This window comes from Vanellus vanellus, assembly GCF_965231255.1.
Source record: "Vanellus vanellus genome assembly, chromosome: 5".
Lineage (NCBI taxonomy): Eukaryota > Metazoa > Chordata > Aves > Charadriiformes > Charadriidae > Vanellus > Vanellus vanellus.
This window is the reverse complement of record NC_138910.1, coordinates 26,192,178-26,213,146: the sequence shown is the minus strand read 5'-3', so window position 1 is coordinate 26,213,146 and position 20,969 is coordinate 26,192,178. Positions and strand designations below refer to the sequence as shown.

The 20,969-nt window shown below is 42.5% G+C and overlaps 1 protein-coding gene across 9 annotated transcripts; it reads right to left on the bottom strand.

The window, feature by feature from the left end:
• Positions 1 to 1,619: 1,619 nt before the first annotated feature.
• Positions 1,620 to 20,604, bottom strand: HNRNPA3 (heterogeneous nuclear ribonucleoprotein A3). 9 transcript variants are annotated; one of them, XR_014269279.1, is made up of 14 exons: positions 20,510 to 20,604; positions 16,344 to 16,455; positions 15,865 to 15,888; positions 11,792 to 11,914; positions 11,555 to 11,701; positions 11,261 to 11,471; positions 10,930 to 11,019; positions 10,762 to 10,869; positions 10,562 to 10,642; positions 9,354 to 9,500; positions 8,036 to 8,161; positions 7,878 to 7,949; positions 4,731 to 4,805; positions 1,620 to 2,386 (listed from the first exon to the last, which is right to left on the bottom strand). XR_014269279.1 is itself a non-coding variant. In XM_082484678.1 (13 exons), exons 2-12 carry the CDS (start codon positions 16,407 to 16,409, stop codon positions 7,897 to 7,899), a joined length of 1,176 nt encoding a protein of 391 aa, XP_082340804.1. In that variant the 5' UTR covers positions 16,410 to 16,455; positions 20,510 to 20,604; the 3' UTR covers positions 5,353 to 7,791; positions 7,878 to 7,896. The 9 variants fall into 9 exon arrangements, 8 of the variants coding, with proteins under 8 accessions (XP_082340804.1, XP_082340807.1, XP_082340806.1 ...); XM_082484678.1 differs by lacking the exons at positions 1,620 to 2,386; positions 4,731 to 4,805 and adding an exon at positions 5,353 to 7,791; XM_082484681.1 differs by lacking the exons at positions 1,620 to 2,386; positions 4,731 to 4,805 and adding an exon at positions 5,353 to 7,791 and having other exon boundaries at positions 10,762 to 10,854.
• Between the last annotated feature and the right edge of the window lie 365 nt (positions 20,605 to 20,969).

Below are 20,969 nucleotides of genomic sequence, written 5' to 3'. Positions count from 1 at the left end.
CTACTGTTTTGTGGGTACTAGTGTTGTTTTTCCCTGTATGCGCAGTTTCAGATGTTATTTTATTGCCCAGTTGGTCACAGCAGTATCAGTGTAACTCTTCACAATCAGCTTGTTTTTATCCCCACATAATTTTGTATTTCCAGTCATTGTCACCTTGTCATTCATCTTCCTGTTAACCAATTTGCTGATTCTGAATAGCAGAGGCTGCTCCCGTAACAGCGCGCTCTCTCTCTTGCACTCCATCTGCAGTGCAACCTCGGTGTCCCAGAGAAGAGCAGGGGTAGGAAAGCAGAGCAGTGACAGCAGCTTCACCAGGGAGGCAGTTTTGCTGCAAGGTAGTGTAATGCCAGGAACCGTGATCCTGTTGCTCACATCCTTTTTAAAAGACACATGTAATGGCCAAGTCCCATACCAGAAGAAAGCCTTTGGTACCTAAACCTGGGACTACCTGATGCTCCAGCCCTGCCTACCTTAAGAGAAAAGTAAGTTTTGCACAACTTCTCATACTGCATTACTTGCTGCAAACTTTCAAATGAGGTCCCGCCCCATAAAATGTTTGTATCTGAGGCAGCAATTTCTGGAAGAGCTCAGAACCCCGCCTCTTACAGCAAATAGCATCTGTGTTTTCACAGAAGACATTGGGAAAGGTAAATCCAGGTGACCCATCCTGCACTTTGAGGCTGCTTACCTTGTTTATACTGACCTTCCTCCTCGGTAGCAGCATGTCGGTCCATGACAGGCTCCGAATGCAAGAACATTCCTCTTTTTGGAGCGAATGGTCAATACCAATGGTTGGAAACCTAGAGGCTCGATTTGATGGTCGAAGCAGATTTATTTGCTCTAGAGAGGGCAGCCAAGCACCAGCTAAGTTAAATTTAAGATATTGCAGCAGTGCAGGATTAATTATTTTTTTTTTCTTTTTTTGTTGCTGCTGTTGTTCAAATAAGCCTGTATTGACTTTGCCACCAGCACTGCCTAGGACAGAAAATAGCCCCAGCAACAGCCAAGCCTGGGTGAAACATGAGACTTTGAGATCCTCTTGGTTTTACATGGTAGCATCTGTATTTAAGGATGGCAATTTTGGAGCATAAGCATTCAGGAGGAAGCACACCCAGCCATGGCCCTGGATGGTCTTTCTCTGCTGATACTCCGCTGGAGCTCCAACACAGAGGCATGTCTGATGGCAAAGCACAGAGAACCCAAAGAGGAAGAGTTCCTGGGTTCCCCCTCCCCCTCGCCACTAAGTAGGCTATCAAATGTCTCCGACTTAGAGAAAATGTTCTCTCTAGCTGTAATATAAATACTTTAATTACAAATTGGCTATAAAACAGAGACCACAGTAAACCCCTGCCCTCCACTCCAATTTCATCCTTATTTTGGCACAAACGCGAAAGCCCGAGGCGAACAGCATCCTTACAGCCTTTGCAGAGGCTGTTGTATTTGTACCACCCACACGTCTAAAACCTAATACAGCGATACTTATTCCGTTAGCAAGATGAAAAGAGCAACAACAAAAAACCCCATGTGGCTACTGCAGAAGCCTTGTTTGAATTCCACCAGGCAAAGAATCAGTCTGAAGTAACTCGGACCACGACAACTTGCATTCGGTTTAAATCAGTATTTTTCATACCATGAGCACAGCAACGGTTGTAACCACATCGAAACACCCAACATTAACGAAGAAAAACAACATTCCACATTAGATTATTTTGGCACATGTGAAAACATCAGGTTGTAAACGATAGCCTTCATTTTATTATTATTATTACCGAGGTACAGAGTATGTTCCCCAACCTGAGAGTGACTAGTGACATTGCCAAGTCTAGTGCCTCACACTGCCAACCTCATACGCTGACAAGTCTCCACCTGGAGACCATTTATTTCTTGATCAAAACATTCAGTTTTAAAACTATTAAAAGTACAGCCGAGGAGCTGGGCTGAACCAAGGTTCTCTGACTCGCCGTCCCAAGTTGGAAAGATGATCCTGTAACTGATAATGTGGTGCAATAATTGAAGACCGCTTTGTGTTCCTCACAGCACCAAAAAAAATAAAAAGCTGATGGCAACGCATTTTAGATTGTAAGTCATTTGACAATATACACTTTATTCTGATACAAAATTGAAATATTGTAACAAATTTCAATCCATTATGGACTATACTGAAATTTTTCATTTCCATGCTATTTTTTAAACTTGTTTAATGACAAGTTCTAAGATTGCAGCACACTAGCACCATTGCTCTTGAAGTCTTTGCCAGTTATTTTAACATATTATTCTGTTTCCAATCTTGCGATATTATCTTCTACATGAAGGCCATTTTTCTTCTACGGAGATACTTGGATTACTTTAGTTCAGGAAAAAGCTAATCTTAGACAGAGATGTCAACCTGTAGCACCCACAGCAGAAAAAGAACCATCCATCAGATATCTGAATTTTAGTGATACTCAAGATCTTTCATGCTCCACACAATTTAAGATACAAACACTTGTCAGAGACCACAGACTGATACGGACGGGAATATTCCACCGCAGCGTAGACAGTATATGAAAACACGTTAATGTCTTAAACACAGGAACCAAAGACAGCAAGTCAGTACATCACACAGTCAATGCTGGAAAGACTACGAGCATTCCCCTTCCCGCCTTAAATATGTAAAGGATATCAAAGACGCGGTGTTGAATTTCAGTGTTCTATGAAGAAAACACTTACCACATCTGCATCAAGCTGGGACCCTTTTGGGGAAATACCTTTTTCCTACCTGGATGTACCATTTGCTTTTAGATCAACACATGGGTTTAAGTATCAAACAAACTTCTGTAGCACTGCAGCTTAGGGACCAGTTAACTTTGTTAACTTTACATTTTCGCATCTCCATCCACATTTACAGCTGCTATTTTCAACAGCAGTCACTATAGAAGAACCTGTCCCTGAAACAACATTCTTAACTCTTGGAAGGGCTTCTTGGACAAAGACACACCTGACCAAGTAACTCCTTAAGGATGTGTTTATCTGTGACGAGGTTTATTTCTGAACAAACTGGGGTATGAATAATTGAAATTAAGCAAACTAGTCTGGCAAGAGTGGTGTAAAGCCAAGCGTGAAAATAATTCTAACAGCAAATATCTAGTTCTATATGTGGTGCAAAAAGCTCCCTCCGGAGCACAGATCAAGTCTGCAACAATGTAGAACCCTCTTACGTTACGGCAGAGCAAGGCTCTACACAGCCATGCAAACTAGAAAAAGTTTTTTGTCAAAACTTCCTTTTGTTAAAACATTTTCAAGATTTTACTGTTAAAAAAATGTGTAATGTTCCCCCTTCCACCAAGTACAGAAGCACTTGCCCTCAGGGGAGGAAGCACAAGCCCCACTAATGCTGTTCCCCCCTCACCAGCTGCTCCCCGCGGCTGCCTGGGTGAGCTCCCCAACAGCGACTCTGCCCAGCAGAGGAGACGCAACCCTTCCCCACCTCTCGGTGTAAGAAAGCAAGTAGTCACCGCAGCACCGAGCGGTCGAGCGTGCTACACTAAGGAGAGGCTGTGACCTTCCTGCAGCAGTCTTAAATTTTGGCTCAAGCTTGGCTCACCAAAAATGTTTGTCAATGTTTTAAAAGAAAATAAAATAAATACATGGCAGTCACGGTGAGATTTCCATTATTTCTATGAAAATCTCAGCATTACCATTATAAATTGCTCCCAAGTTAACTTTTAATTGTATGTTACACTGTCAAGAGTTTGCTTTCTGGATGTTTACAGACAGCAGGTAACAAGTCTGAACTACTCGAATCAGTCTGTGAACATGCCTAAGCCCCAAATTAAACTGAAATGCAGGAATTCCATTTGACTTTATTTTTTGAGTAACTGAAGCATAAACCAACACTAAAATAGAAACTGACTTCACAAAAATAACGCAGAGACTCAAAAAACATATTGGTAAGTTTAAACAGGTACTAGACTACTATACAGAGGGAGTTAAAAATATCCCAGACCTGTAACAATCGAAGATGAAGGAAATTCATGTTCCAAGAGTTAAGAACCAACATGCATAAAAGGAGGTTTGGTGAAAACTTCTTTTATTGGCATTCACCTGTATGTACGCAGCTGTGCTTTCAGCCGGGCGCCACGTGACAGCACTGGCCTCCGCTAAACCAACCCTGCCTGGAAGCACCAAACTCCCGACAGGTGGACAAATGAGCTCTTTGACTTGTCCGGATAAACACCCCCCCGGCCGGGAAAGCCAAGACTCATTTATTAGGAGGGAAAGTCGCTGTTCTACCCAATGCAAAGCGCCTCCACAGAATATTTCTGCGGCGGCAGCAGCAGCATTATGACACGCTACTGAGAATTGTGATGAAGAAGCTGAAGCGGTTCGCCTTCCTGTAAGGCTTCTCTTTCTATTACAAGGTAACGAACAATTTCTCACACACGCGCACACAGACTGCACCACCCCACCCCCCACCCCCAATAACGAAAGCACGTGTTTTCAAAACATTTTTCTGGCTTGTTGATCTCGGGGACACAGTGATTTTTGTACCTGGCAGGAAGAGAAGACTCCCGAATAGCAACTATGCCAGCAAGCAGCCCTCACCCAGAGCAGGAGAGGCTGGATGACGAATGCTGGAATACTTGCTCCTTAGTGCTTAAGGCTTTCCTCGGCATTAGGCGGCCGGCAGAGGAAAGCCTAGAAGGAAATAAGGGTTAAACAAGTGTTGTACTATACACTACAGATCTTACCCAGTCAGAAACCTTCAATTGAAGAGGATGTGCAAGACATTCCCCATTTTGTCAAGCAGCAGCTTCTCATTCAACCTGAAAATCAAAGAAATTACTCTTACCTTGTTTAAAAACCTCCCACTACTCTTTTTATAATTCATGAAAAATTTTAAAGGCAAACCTTACCTATGCTCATTGCCCTTCCTTTCAGGTCTAAACGCTAGACCTATTGATTTTGAGTCAACTCAAGTAGCTATCACTCAAGGAGGTTCCAAAAGGTGAAGAACTCTTGCTAGACTTTCTTCGATATTTCAGCTGTGATAAGCGGATTTAACTAGCCTTGGGAAAGCTGCTCACTATCAGCACAGTATCTTATGCCTTCACTTTTCTGGAAGTTGAAGCTGTTGTTCCTGCTGCCTTGTCATTCTTTAATTATGCTGACTTCTCCATACTCAATAGGCTGCTGAAGTCCTGTCTTATGAGTCTCCTTAGCAAAGTATGGATCAGAGAAGGACATCCTAGGTTCTTTAAAGCTGGTTAATCACTGTCCTTACACTTTTCCACGTCACAAACAACAGCTACGCTACCCCACCCACCTACAAAGCGGTCACTTACATCCATCTCTTAAAAGGTTGCATACAGATCTTGTTCATAAAGTTTATTACGACACTATTTTTCAAAGTTAACATTGTTGTCACAGTACAGCTACAAGAGGCCCTGTTAAAAAGAACACTGTCAATACATTCTAAAAAATTTAGAAACACCAGATCAATCGTCAGAAGGGACATCGACCCCATCCTCCAGTTGTCCCTGCAATCAGATGCAGGCCCCAGGTACAAGTCTACACATCTTCTAAGCGTAGCAAGGTACAAAGCGAGTCGGTAGTTAGGTGGCTCACTCCCTAGTGAGTTGTGCTTTAGTTTCCAAGGTTGTCAAACTCCAAATGGGTTGTTTAAAAAACGCCTTTATTGAAATACAGCCTCCCCCCGCCGCCCCGAGCCCAAATTAATATGTACAACAACAGAAGCGTTCACTAAATCACCAATTCTTGCTTTAAAACTTTAGAGATACTTTAAAACTCCACAGAAAATAATAAGCAGACTTTGAAATCCAGTTTGGAGGCTACCATCTTGACACCGGTTCCTCGTTTTAGTGTACTGCAATCTAAATACACTCCAATAACAGCGTTTAAATAACATGGTTTAATTTCTTTTTTCAAACAACACACTCATTTTTCTACTACTTCTTAAAATTATAATTCATTATTAATATGACTGATTATGCCTCGAGCCATTTCATACATCTTTGCAGATTCATTCCTACACTGGAATGGCATTTACCTTATACTGCACATTGACCCAGAAGTGAAACAGGTGTGAGTAATTCCAATACCATAGTGTCAAGTGTCTGAGTATTTCTTCTATCGACTGGGTCCCTACTCCTCTGAGTCTGAATTGACAGAAAGCACTGTCCTGGCAACAGTCGAGAGAGAATTCACATCAGCTGAGAGAAGGACAGACTGCAGTGCCTTAATTTGGAGGTCAGAAGTGAGAATGAAGTACGATTTCTAGCCGCACGTGCTGATAAAATTTGCTACTCCAGTGCATCAATTCAAGTGGTAACACGCTATGGGTCTGCCTGCGGGAACTCACGACTGTACCATGCTACATTGTGGGAAGTGTTCCTAGTGGGTACACCACAGCTAGGTCGTGTTTTCTTTTATCTTCGAGCTCTGAGCTGAGCGCAGACATTCGCAAGGGAAAAAGCTTGAGAACTAGACTACTTCGAGCCCGTGGTGAAGGGGCTTTGGGAACGCGTTACCTGGGACTGTCAGTGATTACACCTGTGCTACCCTTGGCTCCCAGTCAGAAGAGTGTGTCCAGAAAATTGCCTAGGGTGCATGCAAGAAAGTATATAGCCATTAAGTTATTGAGGAACATACCTATTACTCTTACTATGACGCCTCATTTAATTGAAACAGCGCAGTCTGGTGCGAGGGAGAGGGTAAATGGGGACAAAGGAAGGGGATGAAAATTCCAAGCCGCCCTCCCCAAAGTATAGTTTTATTGAAACAGAATCATTGTATATCCCAAGGAAACAGGCACTTGATTCCCCCCACCTTAACTTCTCGGGAATTACAATAAATATAAAGGTAAAAAGCAAGTTTCTTTTTCTCTTCAACCCAAGACTTAAGCAACTGCAGTTATCCCTTATACATCTCAAATGAGACGGGAGACAGCTTTAATGTGTCTAAAGTTGGTCTTGTTAAAATATTTATCATGCCTTATTTTCTTGAAGCGCTAATACTAATACAGAACTACAAATTAAAAAAATATGCACAAACCAAAAAGTAATTTGAAATTTTCATTAAGGTAAAGCTTAGTTCTATAATTCACAAACACTAATTTGAGTAACTCAATCCTAGTTATACATCTAAACAAACTATAATGCAACATACAGATGTTTTCCCTCTGTATGCCTATGTAACTCATGTCAATGACAGTTACATATATACACTGAGACTAGACCCCTTAAGACTGCAAATCAATAGGTGTTTCTATTGTTAACTTTAAATTAATACAAAATAGTAGTTGAGAAATGCATTAATCCTCTCTATTAACTAACAAGGAAACACCCTAAACTACATTTTATTTCTGTTATAGAGTTCTCTGTACTAAATGTGGAAAAACTGAACTACACAAATATTGAAAAGTTAAAAATTCCTTAATTTGTTTATTCCTGGTACCACTACCACAATTTACAGGGCAATATACCTGATGTAATGGGAAAATAAAAAGAAAAAAGAAAGACAAAGCTACAACAGATAAAGACCTCAGGAATGTACATCTAATCGACACTACATTGCATTAATCAATAGCTGCACTTTTTGCAAACTGTGGCTATGACAGTCCTGAACAAGAAGGGTTTCCTGTTTAAGCTGCAGTAACTTTTCTGACTATGGATCATCGTTCCTTCTGTGGCAGATTTTACAGTTCCTCTAATGCATTTGGGACGACTGTCTCAAAGTAACCTGCAGCTTTCCTGACAACTCCTCGCTCTCTCTCCTGCTAAGAACTGTAGCCTGTTGAATACAGGATAAGAAAATTATTACTCTCAGTGAACAGTTGTACATTATTAATCATCATTATAAATATGAATTACACCTACCCTTTTTCTGGTAGCATTTTTAGAATCTTCTACCACCATAGCCCCCACTTCCACTTCCAGATCCATAACCACCTACAAAAAACAGGGTGTATATTGAAATACAAGAATAACAAGAAATTTTAACCCCCCCAAAATCTTCTGTACAAAATCATATTTACCACCATAGGGACTGCCTGAACTTCTGCCACCAAAGCTGCCACCACCTTTCATGGGACCATAGTTGGATTGTTGCTGTCCACTGTAATTGCCAAAATCATTGTAGTTTCCACTTCCACCATAATTACCTGAAACAAATGCAGATTTATAAAGCCTTTCTCGTTCAACACTTAGGACCTGAAGGTTGCCAAATTAAGACATCCAACGTAAATGTAAATTGTAATCATTTAAAAAAAATTAAAATGGAATTGCAAGCATTTTGCATGCTCCCTCTCTACCCACAATGCACAAATGACGGAAGATCCTCAGCATTTTGAAGATTAGAAACTGGTATTTCATTGAAGATGAAAAACATCACACGACATTAGAGAACTTGTATGTATTTGAGTAGGCAATTTTGAAGTTAACAACAGGCCAAATTTAAGGTCTCCAAACTGGGAAAAGCACGAGTTTCACCATCATTCTTCCACTGCCCAACATTTTTGTATGTATGACAATAACGTAAACTACAGACAATCTATTTGCTCCAAAAAGTGATAGAACTGTAACAGACATGCTGCGTACACACATTAGAGTGTATAATAAAATATGCAGCAGATTTTGCAGCTTAACTCCCCCAAATTCCACTAGTCCTTGGCAAGTTCTTACTGCTCCTTCCCCAACAATTCTAGTAATGCACTTCAAGCTGGTTTTGTATTTGTGGGATACCCTTACCAGAGATGTCCTATAATTAAGGGCCTCCACAGAAGTTACCCCAGATTTAAAAATTAACCTTATTGTTCAGAAAACCCTGCAGGGAAATCAATGCTGACAATGTAGAACACAGCTAAACTGATCACACAACAGGACATAGCTAGATGTATTTTGGTTAGACATTAACCTAGATTTTAAATCTACTCGTCAAGGGTTTACACTAGTTAAGGCTGTAAAACAGTCTTATAATAATGTGATTTCCAGTTAGTCTAATTAGAATGTGTAGTTGGCAGAAAAAAGCTGCTTTTATAAAAACAACTGCAGTAGATCATTTCACAGGCAAGCAATAAAGAAGTACTTTAAATGGTCAGTTTAAAAATTCTCCTACTCTACCTCCACACACAGACTTACAGCTGTTGCTTTTTGAAAAATAAGTTCCTGGCAAAACAATGTTGTATGCAGTGTATCAAAGCTGATCCAGAGGGAAAACAACTTTCCTTATGTAACACAGCATCCTGCATTAAGACCTAATTGTACAACTCATTTTATGCAGTATCATACTTCAGGCACTGTACGACTCAGACCTGGCTGAAAAAAATAGATGTCTAATTAAAGCTGGCATCTTACCACCACCGAAATTTCCTCCTTCATTGTAGCCATCATATCCTCCTCCTCCACCTCCATATCCACCACCCGGGTTTCCGTATCCTGGTCCTCCACCACCACCGTAGCCTCCTCTGCTACCATAGCCAGGACCACCTCCATAGTTGCCACCTTTGAATAAAAGAAGAATCAAACTAAGCGCATCAAAGCTAAATATTGGTAAGAAAGAGTCCGTTTAAAAACACACAATAAAAATCTCCCACAATGTTTTTTTTCTGTATTATATTCATTGTGGTTGCATCACTTATCTAAACTGTTTAATCCAGACAAAAAAAACCACCAAAACATTAGTTCACATATACCCTTGAAGCATGACACTTCAGTTCATTCTGGCTCACAAAAAATAGACATGCTGCTACCACTGCCACCACCCATTACATGTAATAACCACCTCTTTACACAAATGGCCTTGTCAGTACCACATACCATCCTGACTCACTAGGCAAAACCCTCAATTCTGGTCTACAATTTTTATCTAGACATACAATTTTATTTACACATGTATCAAAGCTCCTACCCATCTTTTCTTCTGTTCCCGTAAAGCATATCTGAGAGACGTAGTATTCCAGACACTGACCTGGTATCAGATATTTTGATGGAGTAGTTTTAAACTGGGAAACAGTCCCAAAGAACTCAACATCACTACATCTATCTGCTTATAGAATCAAGACATAAGTAACTACCTGCTATTTCCCTCATTCCCCCCCCCCCCCCCCCCCCCCCGCAAAAATGCTACTTCCACAGCCATTTGGTAATTTCCACAGCTCTCTTCAGATGCATTTTGGATACTCATCCAAACTTCACCACGAAAGAGATACTACTGAGCCATGAAAAGTCTTACAGTTAAATGAAAAGATTTCTGGTATGTTAGTTGGTCACTGCTTTACTCAGTTTTAGTCACCTCAACTGACATGAGAATCTTCATTTAGTTCTCGATCATCATAAATAGCTGCTGCATGACCTCATGACAGGTTATTTAAAGCATACATATAGAAGAGTATTTTTTTTTCCACCCACCCTTTTGTGGGGAAAACAAAAAACCTTTAACTCTTCACAGCTCTACAATGTAGAAAACACCACCGAAGCAGACCAGGTTTCCAAGGTGAAGGCAAGACTTACAGCTGGTTATAACTTTTTTTTTGGGAAAAAAACAAACTGAACAATACACTTACCATCACCAAATCCATTGTATCCGTCACCACCCCCAAAGCTTCCTCTGCTCCCACCACCGCCACCACCACCCCCATAGCCTCCTGGAACACAAAACAGATGAGAACGTTTTCCTGAACACACGTGTTAAGTGTTTAAGCCAACTGACACGGGAAATAAAAAAGCAGAAATCACATTCTATACAAACATTCCAGTCATTTACCTCTTCCACCAAAGTTTCCTCCTCGGCCAAAGTTCCCTCCACCGCCTCCGAAATTTCCACGACCCATGAAGTTGCCTGAACCACCCCCACGACCTACAAAATATTTTGCTTTAATTACATTTATTGAAAACCAGTTACTTAGAATAACACGCACAACTCCAAACTCACCTCTCTGAGAGCTAGCAGTCTGCATCTCTTGTTTTGAGAGTGCTTTTTTCACTTCACAGTTATGTCCATTTATAGTATGGTATTTCTGAACTAGAGAAAATTGTGAAATAGGAAAGAGTTAGAAAATCAAATCATTGAAACCAATATGCTGTAAAACTCTCATAGAAAGCTTCTGTAAGGCATGATCACACTTAAAAGAAATACTAAATCTACCTCATCTCTTACAATAGCCAAGCAGTTGATTAAGCCAACATCTTACATTCCACAAACTGCTGTTCTGAAATGTTACACTTTTATCCTGTAAGTCACTTCTCACTAAAGAGTTACATACCAACAATTTTATCAACTGTATCATGATCATCAAAAGTTACAAACGCGAAGCCTCGTTTCTTTCCGCTTTGCCTGTCTTCCATGACTTCTATGGTTTCAATCTTGCCATATTTTTCAAAGTACTCCCTTAAATTATATTCTTCTGTATCTTCTTTAATTCCACCAACAAATATTTTCTTTACTGTGAGATGCGCCCCAGGCTTTACAGAATCCTGCAACACCAAAAATGACATTCAGTGTCTTCAATTATTAGGTAAAGATTAGGAAACAAGGTTAACTGAAACACTTAACTTACCTCCCTTGAAACTGCTCTCTTTGGTTCAACCACGCGTCCATCAACCTTATGTGGTCGAGCACTCATGGCAGCATCCACCTCCTCCACACAAGAGTAAGTCACAAAGCCGAAGCCTCTGGAACGTTTTGTTTGTGGGTCTCTCATCACCTGGAAAAACAAAGGGGGTACTCTGCATTTCTGTACTAAACTAAGTACCTATACCATTTCAAAAGCACAAACAAATATTTGACACTTTACCACACAGTCTGTGAGTGTGCCCCATTTTTCGAAGTGCTCTCTCAAGCTATCATCTGTTGTTTCAAAGCTCAGACCTCCAATGAACAGCTTCCTCAACTGCTCCGGCTCCTTTGGCTCGTGGCCCTATAAAATCAAAAATCAAAAGCACATTTTGAATACAAACCAGAGTTAAATTTTCACAGAATTACTAAAAATTATCTGTGCACATTAAAACTATGAATACGTGGAATACATTTACATAAAACCAATGACTTCTAACGGGCTTAGACAGCAGCATAGTAAACACTTAATGAGGTGTGATTTTAATAAAACACTAACTAACTAAACAACTTAAGAGCGCTCAAATACAAACAACAGTAAAGAGATTTCAACACACTAAATAATTCCGTTACTTCCTGCCCCACCCCCCGGAAGTGCATTCAATTTACGCCTATCTTATGTTTGAGTTGTGTATTGCTCTGTAGGGATTAGCAATGAAACACTGCTAGATAAAGGGAAGTTCTAACACTTTATGAAGCAGAATCATGAGGAACTATAAAAAATTTAAGAACAGAGTGTACAAGAAAAAAGGTTATCATCCAAACTGATTGTCTAGTCTTTTGGGATATCCACTTTGAAAGGTTATTTTCATGCATTTTGAAGAAATTTATCAATTGTTAATTTATTCAAATTCTACATTTTGTACTCAGATAATGTTGTAAATCAAGTACATGCAAGCAAGAAAGTAGAATTACGTATGTGGTTTTTGGTGTTAGGGGAAATACCTTTTAAATGTGAATCAACATGGACTTTTGTCTTACAGATAAAAAAATGTCTTGAATCAATGACTAGCAGTCAATACAACTACTGGAATAAGACTGGTATCATAACAAACCACAAAACAAACAAGTTTAATTGAAGCTCTTGACAATATGACCTATATATGAACAGCCACATTTTAAAATGTGATAATTTGATAATTTTCAGAGCTCACTTTTCTATAGCACAAATTAAGAGGGCTTACAAGTGCATTACTGTTTCTGCCCTCTTTCAGTGTTGCACAGGTTTTTTTAGTTAGGCAGGGAATAGCCCCGTATATTTGACAGTTTAAGAAAAATTATTTGACAAATTTTTCCCATACCCAAGACAGAGAAGTCTTACAAAAAGCAACCAGATTAAAATCTTATTTGGCAAGCTGGTACTTTTCTGCATGTAAAACACTCCGCAACAAGGTGCTGGCCAGCTACGCTGCATATGACTTCAACTCTGCAGCATGAATGTGTAACAAGCTTCACTGTTCCTGCTGCAGTGGCTTAACCTAGACAAGATGCAGCGTTAGCCCAAGCACTGAACTACATAAAACCAGCCACAGACTTCTGCGTGTAGGTGTCTTGCTTCAAACCTGAAGGTGAAGTACTTTAACCTCTGCCAGTTTAAATAAAGGGGGTGGTGGTGCTAGGGTTGGTCAGAAAAGCATACATCCCTTTGAGTGCAACACAACCACCCTAAAGAGCAAAGAATACTGTGAAGCAATACATGGTAAAAAAGAATTTCTGAATTACATACTGCCTTAGGAAACCATTGGTTTATAATGTTTAGGTTGTATATACTATAGGAAAAAATGCCTAGGATTAGGAAAAGCTGGCTGGGAAGTAGATCCTGCTCTTGTGCCTGATAAACCTACCAAGAAAGAGACCTAGCATTCACAGTAACAACTTTCTATTTAAGGTACTAACTTTGTTACTACAGGAACATTATATAAACGATTGACAGTCAATGGTCCTGTGACTACAAAGTAAAGCTTCTTTTCTATGGTCTTCCGAGTTGTCTGGACTATAGAAGTATAATTAAAAAAAAGATAAATCTCCCTTCTAACTATACATATGCTTAAAGTATTATAGAGCGACACACCTACTGTATATATACAAGTGCTTTAGATTAAGTGAAATGTTATTTTCTGTTGTTAATTGCATTTGGTTTTTAGTCTACTGACACTATTTAACTTTTAGATGGCTTATGTTAAAGCTGTAAACATTAAATGTTTCAAACTCTCATATGCATATTAGAGGAAATCTATTACATGAAACGATAAAGTTTAGACTTCTCCAAACCCAAAAACATACATAAAGAAAAACTAGACAGACTTTTTATAGTTCTCTGACGCCCCTCAAGGCTACAGTGGTCCAGTTAGCAACTCAGACTGCTTTTACCTTAAAAGAATGACCACAGAACTCTTCAGGTCACTCCTGAAAGGAAAAGTTAAGTCCTTTTCTGCCTATTTTTATTATGTGCACATGAACTGGTGTTCTTACATGGGAGGAAAAGGCCTGCTGTTACAGCTTCTCTCTTCTATCAAAGAGAAATTACCCTCAGGACACATACACGTTACAGGAGCTCTCCACAGAAAAAAAAAAAAAGGCAACATTTTCTTAGGGAATTATTTGTGTTTTTTTCAGGCATTTTGTTCTCACTGAAAATAAGCATCTCTGGGGTTTTCAGAGTGCTGTCCTCTATCACACAAGATGTTGTTTCTCAGTCCTTCTACTGCAAGTTAGTTAAAACAGCAGTCTCTCCTGGGCAGCAAACTTTGCACCACACATCTCTCTCTTCCTCCCTACTGTAACTACCACACTGCTTCAAGAAGATTAGCAGGCTCCCTCCCACTCAGCTGATACTGCGGGCCAGAACGCCATTTTGCAGTGCTCCTTCGGTCGGGGATGGAGGGGGAGGGGAGAAGCGGCAAGAACGGCCACCCTGCCTGCAGCCAGCCAGCTGGCAATGAGCTTCTCCCCCTAAGCAGTTTAAAGGGACTTCCCAAACCTATTCATAGGCTCTGAGGAGGCGGGGAACTTTCCTTCCAGCCTTGCCTAGCGACTTCCTCCCTCAAGCCAACGCTCTGCGCAGCACCGACCGCCTCCATTTTGTGACCGCTCTCGTCTCCTCCACCCTCAATATGGAGCCGGAGGGCGGGGGAGGGGGAGCGGGAACGCGCGCGCAGCAGCGCCGGCCACGTCCCCGCGCCGCAGTGGCGCCACGGGCGTGCCCCGCCCCGGGCGGCCCCGGGGGCGGGCAGCGAGAGGCTGTGCACGGCGCGGGGAGCGCCCGGGCCCGCTGCTCACCCCCTCTCCCGGCCACAACCGAACCGCCGGTTCCTGCCTCCTACCTAAAACCCCGAACACTCAGCGCAGCCCAACTGGGCCTCTCACATAAGAGAGGATGAAAAAATGGCAATTGGCACCCACCCGCGATTCCTGTCAAAATCCTAATCCCAAGACCTTTTGACAACACTGCTGCTGAGATGCACTGCCTTTAACTTTTATATGGCAGGGGTTTTGAATAATTGGCCTTTTGGAGTGGCGACGTTTTTAGGCGGACAGGGTGCCTCTATGAACGGCAGCAGCATTCACAAAATGCCAGGCACCCCACCTGCGGCTACACCTGCCCGGCGAGGCTGCTCTGCCCCCCGGGCAGCCCCAATCCCAGACATTTCCCAACAACGGGAAACCTTACCGACAACGGGGGGCCTCACATCAACTTCCTCTGTGAAACACTTTATATCTAGAAACTTAATAGCTTTCAAGTACATTCCGGGGCAAGATACTTCTGTAACCACAAGCGCTTATGTAGTGAGCAGAGCCCAGCGACCCGAGTTACATTCTATCCAAAGTCCGGGAGCAGTGAGACAGTTGCAACATTCCTTCCAGGAGGACTTTACACACCGTACTTCAATACAAAATAACCACACGCTACCAGATACATGCAACTCAGACAAGGTTTGTTCGTAATTAAAGCGTACAAGCCCTCCCACATCGCAGTAGTGCACCATTCCAGAAAAAGCTGGTTCGAACTAGCTAAAATATTCAGGCACCCTGGAAAAGTAATGTTAGAAAGCAAACAAAAATAAACAATCAGAAAATACTCAGTTATAAGCTACGTAAGCATATTTAATACCCTCTTTGCTGATCTTAAAATTAGTTTATTTTCTGAAGGGTATCAAGATTTTTATTCCCCCCCTCCCACGTCCGCACCCTGCCCCAAAGTAACTAGCTCCCATCCTCCCAGAACAGCCCCAACATCTTCTCTATACTACGCACCTTATTCAGTCTACGGTATTTCTGCTAGAAGCAAAAGAAAACAGTTATTTTTACTTAGTACAGCCTCGCTTTCATTCGCAGTGACTATTAGGCAACCATTTTTATTAAAAAAAAAAAAAAAATAGAACCTGTCTTCATTCCCACTAAAAACAGGATTTTGAAGATAGGATGGAATCAAGTTCCTGAGGATGCATGAATTTCTTAAAAAAATTACACCTTGCTTAAATCACAAACATATATTTAATCAGCTTTGTTATAACAAAAAACTAAGACCAACATTTCCCCACTACGCTTAACACCCCACCCCTTAAAATTTTAAGTAGTATACTACAATTTAAAGTTACTCAGCTAGTATAGGGATGAAGGCAGGAAAAAAGTTATGAATTAATACATCAGATAGAAACGGTTAAGGTTTTTTAAAATATTTTCCCCTTAAAGCTAGTTTGTTTGTTTTTAATAAAAAAAAGCAATCCTCTCACCTGTGAGGATCGTCTTCCTTTCCTCTTGTAGTCTTCCACATCTCTCTCTTCCTTAAGAGCAGCCATTTTGGAAGGGTACTCTAACTCAGCCTTTCTTTTAGATCTAGGAAACCTAGAAAACAGGTTGGATAAGTCAGCACTTACCCCAATTCCTGTGCAGCGGGGCCTTCTCTGGCTGCAACACACGGGTGTGGCTTTACAGGAGGAAACAGGAGGAGGGGTGAAAGTAGAAAAAAAAAAAAAAAAGTATTTAAAAGGGTAGTGTAAAAATCCTCAGCTTATTTCACTCGTGATTAAGAAGAGCTGCAGAAGGAACATCTGCTATCCTAGTAAAGGTCTTTTTACAACTGTTGGAATAACTAGGTACAACCTAAAGCTAAAATCTGTAGAAAACAACCTATGTCGATTACTGTCTTACATAACTATCATGAATACAACTGGTACAGCACAAACAAATTCTACCTTTGATACCCAAACCCACTACATAAATCAAATTCAAATTCTCTAGATTTTAAACCCCCAAATATTTAACATTTCACAAATATTGCCTATTAGAATTATCTTATGTGTAACCTATTGTAATCAGCGACCCAGCAGCCTACAAAAGTGGAACACTAGATAAGTTAAATGTTTTCTGTATTGAAAAATATTTTCCACTAACATCAGTGCAAGAATCCTTCACTGATTCTATTCTTGCAACATCAGAAATTTTAACACTTGATCCTCAGCAATCTGTAGCACTGGCCATCCACATTACTTTTGCTTCGAAGTGATATATTTGATTACTACCCTGTACTATTTACATGCCCAACTTTTCAAAATAAATGTTGACAAAGTTAACATATCATTCCAAAAATAAAGTATTGCACAAGATAAGTTCAGTGAATGAATCCACATCTAAGCATTCAAACAAAAAAAACCCATCACATTCCCTTTAGCCTTAATTATGTCAAGTTTTCTGAGATCATTGTTACTTGTCTTACTATCCCGTATTAGTATCTTTGGCTACAATTCATCATTACTTTGGATGTTTCTTGAAACTTTTTTACAGTAGCCAAAACAGAATGCCCTCAACTAAATAACATGCTTCCTTAGAACTATATTTGTGCTGCATTAAAATCATTGATATTTACAAGATCAGGTGTATTTTTGTTTGGGTTGGGTGGGGGTTGTTAAAGTTTGATTCCTGCAAATACTGCATAGGGAAAGGCATGCAGGTCTCTACTAATGACCAATATGAACTGTTATTCAGAGTGGAAATTATTATCTAATATAATTCCATGTTAAAATCCAGCTTCAAATAAACAACTGTGAAATCATGAGTACCATGATTTAATGCGCTAACAGTTTTAGAGGTTTTACGAAGTAACATCAAAGTGCCTGTATTATTTTCAGTTCCTCTCTACACAGTGTTAAACCTGCTCTTGAAATCCTTTAAATCAAACATCAGTTTGACTCAGGAGTTACTAGAATACTGTTTCAACTGAGCTGTTCAATTCCTTAAGTCATACAGGGGAGGTATGGAACAGAATGTTAACAATTCAAGGTCTTTTAAAAAAGTTGCTGTATGGCAAAATAAATCTTTGGGAATTGTTAGGGAGGAAAGGGATAAACCTATTAAAATACTTTTTAAAAGTAATGAAAAGTATGCAATCTGTTTCTGATTTTGTCACCTGCTGCTCTCTCCAACAAGGGTCCATGCTAGCCAACACAAAGCTCTCAGGCATGGTCTCAGCCACAATGGCATCTGAAGGCCATGACGGCCAAAAGAGAATCGTCTCCTTGCTAATACACACCATCAGCTGAAGTTGAACTCAGCTCTATTCAGCCCTATTCCTACTTTGCCCCATAGAAAGTTGTTAAAAATATCAGTATGTCAATATTAGCTTTTTTTAGGCTTAGCATCAACAAAATATTCAACTCTAAGCAAAAATATTCAGAACAGTTTTACCAACTGAGTTAAATTAGCATTGCAACAGTTGTATACTACAACTTAACAAGAGCTGAAAGTAGTCTCATTATAACCAACAGATTTGCTCTGAGAAGTCCCTAGGAGATGCCTCATTACTCAAAGTAACTTATAAGGCTACTGCTTGTCTCTATAAGAGATACTGTAAGACAGTGGAGGCGAAACAGACATGCTCAAGATGGAAGTTTACCTGTCCAATCAGAGAATACTATGGACGTGTATTGGTCTTTTTTGTAAGTAACTTAAGTTGGATCTAATGCGTATACAGTATATCATGACAAACCTAAGCGTTAAAGCAGCAAAACAACATTTTCAGCTCAAGGCGTGTTGGCTATTTATTTGCAAAGCCAATAGGAATGTCTGCTGGGAAAAAAATAAGAAGATATTAGCTTAATAACTTATGTGATGGGTTTCCAAGCTTTACTGAAGCATGTTCAAATGCTTTGAACTAATGAGCCCTCCCATTTGTCAAACTATTCAACAACTCTGAAGCTGCTAAAACAATTGCTTACATGGAAAAGAGTTATTTTTAGCTGTTTTTCTAAGGGGATCCAGTTTCTTCTCTGCTTTTACTGTAGGAACAAAACTTGTGTGACCTGTTGGTTTCTGTACTCTCAATTCTCTAAGGTTTCAGCATGCAATGAAGGGGCTCAAGATAAAAAAGAAAAAAAAAAAAAAAAACAACACAATCCTACATATTTTTTGCTCACCATACTTTGTTTGAAATACTTGAGCAAAAACCCAGAGGTTTTGAGGAGAGAGGAAAGAAAAGCAAGGGGGGGATATCATGACATTTCCCTCCAGGTAGGGTGTGGATAATTGCCCCAGCATGCATTTCATCTCAACTTCATTCAAGCTGAGAGAAATTTGAACCAAGGTTTGCACAGGACTGCTTCTTTGTGTTGCTCACCAGGATCATGGTAGGACGCCACCGAATGAAATGGCTCTTGTGCATGCATGGCTGGGGGAGTGGAGAAAGGGAAACGGGAAGCTATCTGTGAGAGGTTTGCCTTCCCCCACCTCCCTGGGCAGCAGAAGCTCGCTACGCGTGCCAACTCCCCTCTGGAAGGGGGTGAGGGATATCACGGAGGTACTGCGACATGTACCAGCATTCTTCTGCGAGACACTTGAGTCCTGCACTAAGCAATCTTCACGCTTTAAAAGCGTTCCCAGGAAAACGAGTGGGAAAAGAATAACCCTAGCGCACCACTCTGGGTAGCTTACATGGCGGGCCACACAGGGAGGGCAGAACAATGACACACGCATGTGTGGGCCTCGCTTCTCCCCACTCTCGCCCGAATACGCGCCCGAGTGTTTCGGTATCTCCCAGGAGAGCCGAGGAGGGCTCTGCTACTCACAGGCCTTGTCCCCAGCGGCGGAGCAGGCCTCCCCTCCCCCGACCCGCCCACGCTCTGGAGCGCAGCGAAATGGCGGCCGCCGCCGCTGTGCCCGAGGGGGCCGCACGGCGGAAGCGCAGCCTCTCCCGCAGCCTCCTTCTTCCTGCCAGCGGCCGCCATTGCGGGCCGACGCGCCATGTCGCAGGGAAAAAGGGGGCTGGCGGGCGGCAGAAACGCTACAAGGAGACGGCGGCCGCGACGGGAACCGCGAGGGGCAGCACTACGTGCCCTGTCGTCCCCCCCACCCCCCCGCCCTCCACCCCGCCGCCTCCCCTTCCCGCCGGCGGCTGTGGCAGAGAGTTACAGCGGCTCTACTGTGCAGGGGAAAAGGGGAGTAGGAGGGGAGGAGGCCGCTTCATCTCCCCTTCCACCCTTTGCCTCCGCTCAGCCTAGCGAGCACCGCTCCCCCCGCCCGGCGGGCTGTTACCTCCATTTTGTGACCAGACTCGCCTGCCTCAGTATCAATATGGAGCCAAGAGGAAAGGGGGGGTGGGGGGAAGTCACGTGGTGGGAAGGCGGCCTCCAGGCCCCGCGCGGGAGGGGGAAGGGAGGGCTGGCAGCCCCTTGCGCGCGCGCGCGCGCGCGGCGGCCGTTACCTCTTTCTCCTCAGCGCCCCGCCGCCCCTCCCCCACCCCCCATCCCTACCCGCCGCGCCGGGAGCCCGGGGCCGCGCTCGGCGGAGCGGGGCCCGCTTCCCCGCCGAGAAGGGTGAAAAAGGCCGGAGGCGAAGGACAAGCGGGGAGGGAAAGGTGGGGGGATAGGGTAGGAGTTTGGGGGGAAAGAAGATAAAAAGAGAGAACCGTGCCAGCGTTCAGTTCAGCGCCTTCCCGCCCTCCTCGGTCCCACACCGGCAGCCGGCCCACCGCAATAACGGCCGCCCGCTGAGGGGGTGGGGGCGGTGGCGCGCAGCCGTGACTGGTGCACGCAAAGCGGGCACCGCCTCTCCGCCTCACGTCAGGCCGCCCCGCCGGCCGTGCTGCCTCCCCGCCCCCCGCCCCGCCGTCGCGGCTGCCCGCCCTCCCGCCGAGCCCCGTCCCGGAGTCATCAGAGCAGGCTAGGCCGCGGCTGTCTCGCCCACCGGCGGCCACGGGGGCTGCTGTGTGAACCGTCGGAATAACCGGCGTTGAGGAAGATTGTTAATCACACGTGTTAAAGTACTTTGTAGGAAAGAGAAGGAAAAGAGGGAATGTGATACCTTCAGGGGACTTCTGCAGGAGTATCAGTCAGGGTACGCCTGAGGCGCCCAGGACCTTCTAAAAT

What these genes read in the sequence shown, in the direction of transcription:
- HNRNPA3 (XM_082484678.1), bottom strand. Translation starts at nt 16,409, where the DNA reads ATGGCTGCTCTTAAGGAAGAGAGAGATGTGGAAGACTACAAGAGGAAA. An exon ending in AGGAAACTTTGGTGGAAGAG is followed by an intron (nt 10,643 to 10,761) that starts GTAAATGACTGG and finishes TTTGTGTTCCAG; the next exon opens with GAGGCTATGGGGGTGGTGGT. An exon ending in AGGAGGAAATTTCGGTGGTG is followed by an intron (nt 8,162 to 9,353) that starts GTAAGATGCCAG and finishes CATTTGTTTCAG; the next exon opens with GTAATTATGGTGGAAGTGGA.